The sequence below is a fragment of the Nannospalax galili genome, unplaced genomic scaffold (genome assembly GCF_000622305.1).
Source record: "Nannospalax galili isolate Female #2095 unplaced genomic scaffold, S.galili_v1.0 scaffold1077, whole genome shotgun sequence".
Classification (NCBI taxonomy): Eukaryota; Metazoa; Chordata; class Mammalia; order Rodentia; family Spalacidae; genus Nannospalax; species Nannospalax galili.
The window spans coordinates 878,940-890,769 of NW_008340429.1; the positions used below are offsets into that span (position 1 = coordinate 878,940).

The window sequence follows — 11,830 nt, forward strand, 5'->3', positions numbered from 1 at the left end:
TAATCATCAAGGAATAAAATGGAACACTGGAGCAGACCCATGACCACTTGATGTATAACAATGATAGCACCTCAGAAAAAGGGGATACTCCGAGAGTTTATGCCCAAATATAGAAGATACATCTGCAAACCAACTTAGAAACAAATGCCCCAAATAGGAAAAGTATGCAAAAGACATAAACAAGCACTTCACAAGACTGTATCCTGATGGGAAATAAAGGTGAAAATGTGCATAATTTCATTAATCTCAGAAAAATGCTAATTAAACTTACAATATGGTATCACCACACACTAAAGTGTTTACAATTGAAAAGACAACATAAGATGTTAACAAGGATATGAAGCAACTAGAACTCTTGTGCATTGATAGTACATAAACAGAAATGTTTATCTTTTGGAGAAAAAGTAACCGAACAATGGCAGGGCAGGGCCACTTGGGTTATATTATATTATATTTATTATATTATGCATTATATTACATATAATGTATGATATATATTATATATTGTCTAGGGTGGGCTCTATAGCAGTGATTTCACTGACATCTTACTAAGTTGCACACTTACGACTTGCACACCTTTACTGAATATGTATAATATTCCAAAGCAAATGTGAAAAGTATGAAACTAAAATTTTGGGAGGTATCCATTATCTAATTTCTTGGACGAAATCAAATTATAAACCTACAAAGGAAAGTGGATTCAGTTGCTGAATAATGAAAAAAATGTCATTTTACTTCGTTCTAAAAACTTTTCTTATAACTGAAATTAATGCAGGAAACTTATAGGATATTTAGAATTTCCAGTTGCTAAGATCTGGGATACATTCAGGCTGCTTGTATTAAAAGGATACTGAAACAGAGCAGGGTTAAAATTTGGGATGAAAAGGTAAAAGAATATGCAATAGCAAATAAGGACACTGGGTGGCGCTGCAGGATAAGGGTATGCCCAGGATGCCATTATATTAAGCTGAGACTCAGAACTGTCACTACTCCTCAAGAGGAGGAGGCATTTAGGGAGGAATATCTGAAAAAAAGCGTCTAACAAGTTAGTGAGTACGTTTAATTCCATTATTTCACGAACGTGCATGGGTGGATTGTAACCAACTTGAAGACGCTGCGCCCTCTGGACACCCTCTGAACAATGGAGACAGCTCTATCAAAAGCTACACAGAAAAGGCAAGTGAGTTTTTTTGCTATACTACTACTGTTGTGGGCTGCTGACTCTGAGGCGATTAGATATTCCATGCCAGAAGAAACAGAAAACGGCTTCTTGGTGGCTAACCTAGCAAAGGATCTGAGGCTCAGGGTGGAGGAACTGGCCACTCGAGGCGCACAAATCCATTACAAAGGAAACAAAGAGCTCTTGCAGCTCGATTTAAAGACAGGCAATTTGCTACTGTGTGAAAAATTGGACAGGGAGGTGCTGTGTGGGGCTACAGAACTCTGTGTGTTGCATTTCCAGGTACTATTAGAAAACCCTGTGCAGTTTTTCCAAATTGATCTGCAACTCACAGACATAAACGATCATGCTCCAGCATTTCCAGACAGGGAAATGCTCCTAAAAATTCCTGAGAATGTCCAGCCAGGGACTGCGTTTCCTCTAAAAACAGCTCAGGACTTAGACATAGGGAGCAACGCTGTTCAGAACTACACCATCAGCCCCAACCTCAATTTCCATGTTGTCACTCACAGTCACGGAGATGGCAGGAAATACCCGGAGCTGGTACTGGACAGAGCCCTGGATGCGGAGGAGCAGCCTGAGCTCAGCTTAACCCTCACTGCGCTGGATGGTGGGGCTCCGCCCAGGTCTGGGACCACCACAGTTCGAATTGAAGTCGTGGACATCAATGACAACGCCCCGCAGTTTGTACAGCCTCTCTATGAGGTGCAGGTTCCTGAGAACAGCCCACTGGATTCCTTAGTTGTCACTGTCTCTGCCAGAGATTTAGATGCTGGGACTCATGGAAGTGTAGCCTACTCTCTATTTCAACATGATGGAGCTTCTCAACCATTTGTAATAGACGAAATCACGGGAGAAATTCGTCTGAAACAGGCATTAGATTTTGAGGTTACTAGACATTATAACATTGAAATTGCAGCCACAGATGGAGGTGGTCTTTCCAGCAAATGCAATATGGCTGTACAGGTGGTGGACGTGAACGACAATTCCCCAGAACTGACCATCAGGACACTCACAAGCTCTATCCCAGAAAATGCTCTTGAAACTGTAGTTGCTGTTTTCAGTGTTTCTGATCCAGATTCCGGGGACAATGGAAAGATGGTTTGCTCTATTCAGAATGATCTCCCATTCCTGTTGAAGCCCACACTGAAGAACTTTTACACCTTAGTGACAGACAGACCACTGGACAGAGAGAGTAGAGCTGAGTACAACATCACCATCACAGTCTCTGACCTGGGCACACCCAGGCTGAAAACCCAGCACAACATAACCTTGCAGGTCTCCGACGTCAACGACAACGCCCCCGCCTTCAGCCAAGCCTCCTACACCATGTACGTCCCCGAGAACAACAGCCCCGCCCTGCACATAGGCACAGTCAGAGCCACAGACTCAGACTCAGGCGCCAACGCCCAGCTCACCTACTCGCTGCTGCCGCCCCACGACCCGCACCTGGCCCTCGCCTCGCTGGTGTCCATCAACGCCGACAACGGGCAGCTGTTCGCCCTCAGGGCGCTGGACTACGAGGCCCTGCAGGCCTTCGAGTTCCGCGTGGGCGCCGCAGACCGAGGCTCGCCCGCGCTCAGCAGCCAGGCGCTGGTGCGCGTGCTGGTGCTGGACGCCAACGACAACGCGCCCTTCGTGCTCTACCCGCTGCAGAACGCCTCTGCGCCCTGCACCGAGCTGCTGCCCAGGGCGGCCGAGCCGGGCTACCTGCTCACCAAGGTGGTGGCGGTCGACCGCGACTCGGGCCAGAACGCCTGGCTGTCGTTCCAGCTGCTCAAGGCCACCGAGCCAGGCCTGTTCGGAGTCTGGCCGCACAATGGCGAGGTGCGCACCGCCAGGCTGCTGAGCGAGCGCGACGCGCCCAGGCACAGGCTGCTGCTGCTGGTCAAGGACAATGGCGAGCCGCCGCAGTCGGCCAGCGTCACGCTGCACGTGCTGCTGGTGGATGGCTTCTCGCAGCCCTACCTGCCGCCGCCCGAAGTGGCGCGCCAGCCCGCGCAGCCCGACGCGCTCACGCTCTACCTGGTCATCGCCTTGGCCTCGGTGTCTTCGCTCTTCCTCTTCTCGCTGCTGCTCTTCGTGGCCCTCAGGCTGTGCAGGAGGACCAGGCCGGCCTCTCTGCCTGGCGGCTCTGTGCCTGAGGGCCGCTTTCCGGGACAGCTGCTGGACGTCAGCGGAGCGGGGACACTGTCTCAGAATTATCAATATGAAGTTTATTTGGCAGGAAGTGCTGAAACTAGTGAGGTAAAGATTCTTAATCCTATACTCCCTAACTTCTTGGATGAAGGCGCTTATAGCAACACCGAGGAAAATACCAACTTTAGGGATCATTTTGGCTTTAATTAGGAATCTCACTTTGGCCTTATATGATGAGTTGTAGTGTTCAGTGAAGTATTTGTAAGTTCCCAACCTTTCGTTCACATAGAGGTTGCATGTTAGGTTAGTAATCGTCATATTTATAGCTATTCCTTACAGTTTGGTTAGCAAACGGTGTTTCAAACTTTCTGATTATTATTAGCATGAATGTAATGCTATTTTAAATGATGGCTTTTAAGTTTTCAATAATTTTCAATTATGCAAACATTTTAGCTTAGGATTTTGTTGACTTGCTTCAAGAGCCCCATTTCCTTTTTATCAAATGAACCATTGTTTAATCAGGATTATGTTTTAAAATTGAGTCTTTCAAGTTGATAAAATTTAATTAAAACATCTAATATTCTGAGTCTATTATATCAAAATTAATAGATACACTGACACATGATTTATGCATATGCTGTGCGTACAAAGGTTACAAATCAATACTTTTCTACCCCCTAGAAAAATCTGAGTCAGCATTACTCTAAAGTATGTTTAGTGGAGCTTTGGGTTTGGCTCAGTGAAAGAACAAGTGCTTAGCCTGAGTGAGGTCCTGGGTTCAGTCCACAGCACAGAAGAAAAATAGTATTTAAGAAAATTATCAGCTGGGCCTGGTGGCTCAAGCCTTTAATCCCAGCCCTGGGAGGCAGAGGCAGGTGCATCTCTGTGAGTTCAAGGCCAGCCTTGTCTACAGAGTAAGAAAAAACTATCTCTATGAATGTATATGAGAATTAAATTAACAAATGGACTTTTCTAAAGTAGATTACAAGAATTTTATAGCATCTAATTAAAACTATCAGGGGTTGGAGAGGCAACATAGTAGTTAAGAGCATTTGCTGCTCTCTCAGAGGACCAGAATTTGGTTCCCAGCACCCATGTGGGTTGGCTTACAACCACCTATAACTTCAACCCCTTGGGGATCTGATCACCACTGCCCCCCCACCAGCCTCCATGGACACATGCATATACACATACATAAAATTTAAAATTGATTTTTAAAGAGATTGACTTTATTTTTAATCACTTTATTGTAATGAACTCACAAATTAAAATTTATCGTATAGCTAGATTAGGGTAGCTACTCAAACACTTGCCCACTCTGCATCTCAGTGGACTTCTACACAGTTAGAAGCGCCATTCAGAACCGCTTAATACACTTTCACTATCAATTACATTTTTATGCACTTACCCACCATACAGAGAAAAGAAAAAACTATGGGGTGGAGAAATGTCTCAGTGGTTATGAGTGCTTACTGCTTCCCCAGAGGAACCAGATTCCATTCCCAGCACTCACACAGGGACTGAAAATAGTGTGTAACTCCACTTCCAAGGGATGGGATACCCTATTCCGGCCTCTGAGGGCACCAGGCACCAGATACAAACATGGTGCACATGCATACATGCAGGAAAACACTCAAATACATAAAAATAAAACTTTTAAAACTATCAGATTAACTATAATAGAGCAGACTTGCATGAATTTAGATAAATAATTCCCACAAATTCTAAAGAATCAGATTAGGGTATTAGCCCAGTTAACTGCCTGTTTAAAAATTCAACAGATAGTCTTATATACAATAATGCAATACTTTTTATCATACATATTGTTACCTTTACAATATTACATTTATGATAGATTTTAGAAGAGTTCTGCTTGACAGCTAAACCTTTTTGTGCTTTCACTGATTTTTCCATATTTACTTTTATATTTGTAGACAGCAAAATTAAAAATGATTTTTCTTATATGTTAGTTTGAAATGTTACCAATTTATTTGTTAAGAGCATACCCACGATTGCACGTTTTCTTCCCATCTAGCAATATAATTCTATTACAGTGTTTATGTAATTATCACTGCGTAGTGTTTACACTTGAGCCTCAAGAGTAAAAAAATAAAAGCTTTTCCTTACCTTAAATTAAAATTTTTTTCATCTTATGTACACTTCTACGTGCATATTTAGAATTTGTCCTCAGCTCCCCAGTGTGTAAAGTTACTACTCACTTTGATTAAACTCTAAGAAGTCTCTCAGGTCTTGTATCTTGGATGTAGAATACTACAACAATCAAACTTTTGCTCAATTAATCACCATTTGTACTCTATACTTACTGCACACCACAATTTCTTCTTCCCACTATTGTAGGGATTTCTTTTATCTTTCTCTTATATTTTATTTCGATTTTATACTTTCATTGTTTGGTTTATTTCCTTATGTACCTAAAAAGTATTTGATTTTTTAATGTTAATTTTATGTGTGAGTACCTGCTTGTCTATATGTGTACCGCATGCATGCAGGTACTTGTGGAGTCCAGAAGAGAGCATCAGATCCCTGGAACTGGAGTTCCAGGTGGCTGTGAGCCACATGATGTGTATGGAAGAAACTGAACTTGAATCCTCTCTAAGTGCAGCAAGTGCTCTTGTAACTGTTGAGCCATTTCTCCATCCCCTTGAAAATAAATTTACTGAAGGTTTAAATATCTGAAAATTTTCAAATGTCAAAAACATCGTGACTGAAGACTTTATTGGGTATAAAATTATAAGTTATTTTCAGGTAGTATTTTTTAATTCATTAATGGATTAAATTTTATTTTATGTGTATGAGTGTATGCCTACATGTATGTAAGTGCACCTGTGTCATGCAGTATCCAAGGAGAAAAGAAGAGGGCATTGGATCCCCTGGAACTGGAGTTACAGAGGGTTGTTAGCCTCCATGTGGGTTCTGAGATGAAAACATGGGTTCTCTACAAGAGCAACCAGTGCTCTTAGCAGCTAAGCCATCTCTCCAGCCCCCTGTAGCTAATATTTTAAAGGTATTCCTCCAGTGTTTTCTAATCTCCAGCATTGGGGTGTCCATTGAAATTCTGATTATATATACTTTTCTGAGAACCTTTGTTTCCCCTCTAGATCCCAGGTTCTTAACCCAGGCAATCTTGCCACCCCACAACATTTGTCAGTGTCTGAAGTCTCTACAACTGGAGGACATGGTAACACTGAAAGATATGCTGCCAAACATTCCACAAAGAATTACCTTTTCCAAAATCCTTGTTGTAGTGTAGATGAATTTACGATCTGATATTCATCTCTGCTGTTCTGGAATTCATTTACTGTGTCATAGAATTTTATTATTCATTGGGCTATATACTCAATGGGACTCATCAATCTTGGGGTATATTAAAAACGGCAGAGTTGAGTGTTTTGAGAATTTTTGTTCTTTTAATTTTAAAAATTATCTCCTTCACTTGTGTTCCTTTCTTTTTATGAGTCCTGTTAATTACATTGCGCCCTTTTGGTTGAAATTTAACTTTTTAATTTACTACTTTGTTTTTATTTTTGTTTTGTTTCAATACGTTGAACCATCCTTACATCTTTGTCATCATAGTAAACACATTTTGGGGGTGGTGAGAAGAGTGCTGGTGATTGAAATCAGGGTCTCACAGATACTAAAGCAACACTTTACCACTGAGCTACACCCTAAGCCCTTTAAGAATAATCTTCATACTGTGGTTTTGTTAAGGACATTTATATCTATGTTCACTGGAGCTTAATAGATTATAGTTTCCTCATGTCCTTGTCTGGTTTTAGTATCAGAGTGATGCTAGCCTTGTAGAATGTGCTCAGAATTCTCTCCAGTTTGGGAAGGAATCATTTAAGAATTTTCATTAGTTTTTTAAATGTTTACTGAAATCAGTAGTAAGTCATCTGGTCTGAGTTTGGTTTGTTTTTATTCTTTTAGTCCTTTGAAATACAATGACATTGTCTATATGACAGCCTTCTGGGGTTTTTTGTTGTTGTTTTTAACAGAGGCATTGATTGCTCTAAATTTTCTCTTAGTACTGCTTTTGCTGTTTCATAGATCTTGGTGTGGTATGTGTTCTTTTTCATTTCTTTGAAGATATTTTTTATTTCTTTTAACTCCTTTTAACTATGAAGTAAAAGACTTAAAAAATTATTTTATATGTATTAGTGTTTTGCTTTCATGTATGTAAGTATACCACATGCATGCAGTGTCCTTGGAGGCTAAAATGGGCATGAGATTCCCTAGAACTGGAGTTACAGATAGTTGCTAGCTGCTGTGATAGTGCTAGGAACCAAACCCAGGTCCTCGGTGAGAGCAGTCAGTGCTCTTAACCACTGAGCCATCTCTCCAGCCCTGAGATTTTTATTTCTTGGTTTTTATCTTTGATCCATTTGTTGCACAAGTTGGTTGTTCAGGGTGATCTTGGTAGTATACACCTTTAATCCTAGTACTCAAGAGGCAGAGACAGGTGGATCTCTGTGTGTTCGAGGCCAGCCTCCTCGGCATAGTGAGTTCCAGGCCAGTCAGGGCTACATAGTGGAACCCTGTTGTGGGGACCTGGATCGGGTCCCCTGCCAATTGGGGGCGGGGAAGAGGCACGGAGTCACGACACACACAGACCCTGGCAGTCAGGTAGAAGCAAGCACTAGGCAAGGTGCTGCAGGATCATTTAATGCAGGAGGGGGCAGGCCTTATATTTCCCTTTCCTCCACCCCCAAGTCCCTTTAGTCAGCATATCGTTTTCTGATTGGTCTGCGCCACACAGTCTGTCAGCAGTCACTGGGCTCATGAGCAGGGTACGGAGGAGTGGGCTCCTTTTGGTGGGCTATTTGCAGACCAAGAAGTGAAGTGAATTCTCGCTGAATCCCTGGGCTCTGGGTCCACGCCATCTTTGGAGGCCTCCTGCTACATTTCCACCCTTTTTCTTTAAAAACAATTGTCCAGCGAGAGCCTGTAGGCAGCTCTACCTTGGGATGACCCCAGGATCATGGACTGTGCCTGTCCCATCATTGGAGCATGGGTGTACACGTCCCATGTCCTGGCTTAAGTTGATTCAGTCCAACAGGATCTTACCCGTCATTGATTACCAGCCCTCCAAGGGGTATTGTCCCGGGGGATCAATTGAGGTGGGGAATTATCTGTAGGAGGCCTCGTACATTTGTACAAGCCAAGTCTGTCAGGCTGCATAGGGCAGGTTGAAATCATTTTCGTGTATTGCTCTGAGGGCCTGATACACCGAGTGGTTGAATTTTTTCTGACTGCGGGAATGAAGAACAAGGCATTTAAGAAGTAGAAAGAGAAGAATAACTATGCCTATTAGGAGTAGGTAAGTGATGATCCAAGATGGGTCAAACAGTGCTTTTAGATTAGACCAGATTTTCTCTAAGAACCCTGAATTGATGTCCAGCATGGGGGCGTGGGTATAATTTAGAGCAATAATTTGATTAGCTAGTAATATAGAGTAATTAAGAAACTTTTCATTCCAGTGGCCATGAATATAGTGCGCGAGTTGTAGGCGTGCTTCAGTAATACTCTGTACTTTATAGGGGGTGAGACAAAGTGACCTAAAGCAAGGGTCACAAGCTAGCAGAGCCAAGTCTTTGGTCATTGCCAGCTCTTCACTTAAGAGATCAATTTGTTGTTGTAACACATTAATTGCCTGGTGAAGATGCTGATTGATAAGGGACTGAGTGTGAAAGGCAGAGGAGGTTTTGGACACAGCCTCATTGAGTGTCTCCACAGTAGTGGAGGATTAGGTGATAGCTACTGCAGTGGCAGCAGCCGACCCTAATGCAAGGATGATGGCTGAGAGCGGCAGTGACCCTGAAATCCCGTTTTAAGCTGGGGGCTTGTGACAAGGCTGTCTGCTCTATAAGGGTGACAGCATGGAAGTGGGTTGCATTGGTGACTGGAACCCAAAAGGCCATGGGTTCACACATAAAGAGAACTATGTGAGCTGGATGGTTCCAGCAGGCCACCAGTACACTGGTGGTTTTGGTATCAGAGCAGTTGAGTTGTCCCCGAGGGTCGGAGGTAACATTGGCTAGCAATAAGACAAACGGGGGCTGCACGCAAATGGGGATAGGGGGCCAGGATGTCATGTGATCAATGGATGTAAGGATTTTGTTTTTGGCACAAGTAGAGGGATTGGTGTTAGTGTAAGTGCCATTGGAAAGCTGAAGGCCCTACTGTGCCAGTAACAGCCTCATGTCCATGCAGGCATGTGGCCCACAGAGGTCCTAGTTACAGAGTATTGGTTCGCGGTCGGTATGGGAGATCTTAATGCCACAGGGATAGGTGGGGGCCAGTTATCTCCAAGATCCTAGGGGGTAATTAGAGGGGGAGCGGCTGAAGCAGCAAAAGGGAGGGATGGCATGGTTGGGCTTAGGGTGGCATCTCTGCCATGGTATAGGGAGCATGAGGAAAAAGGGTGCAAGGGAGCGTGTGCATGGGCAGTTGGGGAGCAGTGGGCATAGAATGGCAGGGAAAAATGGGGCCGGAGGGGTGGCGGTCCCCTCCGCCTCCTCTGTTATTATTGTCCCCAGTGCAGCGAGGACCGAGGTTACATCGGTGTTGTTGAAGGTAGGGGAAAGGCCCTGGAGTTTAAGCATGTAACCCGAGGAGGCACTGCTGGCATAATCTTGGAAGGTCAGGTTGAACAGCCCAATGCATGAGGATGCATTGTTGGTAGTGAAGCATAGAGAGTTATTTAGGGGCCAGGAGCCATTGAGTGATTCCCAGGAAGTAACTGGGTCCATGGTGGGGAGGCCAAGCATAGAATTAGTTGAATAGAGGGTGGGGTAGGCTGGGGAATAAAGTGATAAGGGCAAGAGTATAGGGGTGGAGGGGACCAAGGACCAGAGATTATGGGCCGTGGCTGGGGTGGGGAAGAGCAAACCAATTATCCAGACAGCAGCAAGGTCTCTGGGTCCTGGGGGGTCCCGTTGGTTGGTTGCTGGTCTCACATCTCTTGCTGGAACCCATACTGGCTTTGTTTCTGTCTGAGGGAACAAGCATAGCCTCACCCTCTTGTTAATAAGGGGGCGGGCGGTTGCCATTGACATATTACGGGGTCCTTCTATCTCACTAGTGGCAGGGGTGTAGGCCTAGGTATGGTAGCCCAGTGTTTGTCGGCTGGGCTCAACCCATTTTCATCAAAGGACAGGAAATTAATGCTGAATAGAGCTTCAATTAGAGCCAGGTGCGGGTCCCTTTTAGACTCAGGGGTAGCAAATTTTTGTAATGTTTCTTTGAGGGTCCTATTTGCCCACTCCACAATGTCTTGTCCCTGTGGATTATAAGGGATGCCAAGGGAGTGGCTAATTTTCCATGTTGACAGGAATGACTGGAATTGTAGAGAGGTGTAAGCTGGCTCATTATCAGTTTTTAGGGTCCCTGGCACTCCCATTACCAGCATTGCTGATTTGACCACCTTAATGGCATGTGAGGCCTTTTCACCGGTTTGAGCGATGTCAAAAATAAAGGGGGAGTGTCAACAATGACATGGACATACTTAAGATTACGAGTTGTAATGGGTGACATCCATTTGCCAGAGGGCATTGGGTAGGAGACCACGTGGGTTAACTCCATATCGATTGAGGGGGCCTAAGGGAGAAAGGGGTGCACATGTAACACAAGACCTGCTCAGATGTTTGCATTGAGAGATGGGTAGGTGAAATTGTTGGTGTAAGGCTTTGGCTTGTTCTAGTAGGGGACTCTCTATGGACATAATACGTTTATCTACTTTGTCATTTCCCTTTGCCAAGATCCCAGGGAGCCTGGTGTGTGATCTTATGTGGGAGATGTGCCAGGGCCATTGTCTGTTATCTAAGATAATCTGGAGAGCTCTCATCCTTCTAGTGATGGTATTCTTGGGGCCTTTTGCCCAAGCAAAGGGAAGACATCTGAGGGCCTGAACCGCATACTGGCTGTCAGAGAATATATTGAGCGGCTCAGTCTGGCAGACTTGGAAGATTTTTAACAAGGCCAGGAGCTCCCCCAATTGGAAAGAGCCGGGATTGGCTTGTACGTAACAGGTGTCACCCTTTCCCATGCACTGAATGACAGTGCCATAATGGGACTTATTGGCATCTGAGAAGGCTAGCGTGGCTAAAGGTAGGGGTTTTTTTGCAGGGGAAAGTGTGTGGCTGAGTGGTGATTTCCAAACAGGCCAAGCTGGCCAGTCGCTTATCTGGGGGTGCAACTCCCCTGTGAACCCAGACATCATTAGTTGGAAAGCCAGAGAGTCTTCCCATAATATTTGGGAGTGCTTAAGAGGAAACGGCAGTATAATTTTGTCAGGTTCCTTTCCGACTATGCGCCTGGCTGTTTGTTGGGCCTTAATTGCTAACTTTAAGGCAATATCATACTTAGAGCCAAGTCTAGTTAGGTCCGAGGTAGCCAGGTGGATCCACACCAGGGGGTCTTGCTGCCATAGCACCCCCAAGACACCATTTTTAGTCCAGAGGATTAAGGCCAGTAATGGTTCTGCTGGGTCAT

General features: G+C 44.4%; 1 protein-coding gene across 2 annotated transcripts in view; it reads left to right on the plus strand.

The window, feature by feature from the left end:
* The first annotated feature begins 960 nt into the window (after positions 1-960).
* LOC103736064 (protocadherin beta-5-like) overlaps positions 961-11,830 on the plus strand; it is a 101,557-nt gene continuing 90,687 nt past the window's right edge. Inside the window, exons 1-2 of one of the 2 annotated variants that reach the window (XM_029564681.1) lie at positions 965-1,176; positions 1,693-6,052. In XM_029564681.1, coding sequence (XP_029420541.1) covers positions 1,142-1,176; positions 1,693-3,529 — 1,872 coding nt within the window. In that variant the 5' untranslated portion in view covers positions 965-1,141 and the 3' untranslated portion in view covers positions 3,530-6,052. Of the gene's footprint in view, positions 6,053-11,830 lie in introns of those variants that run through there. The other variant, XM_008835495.3, reaches the window with a different exon arrangement.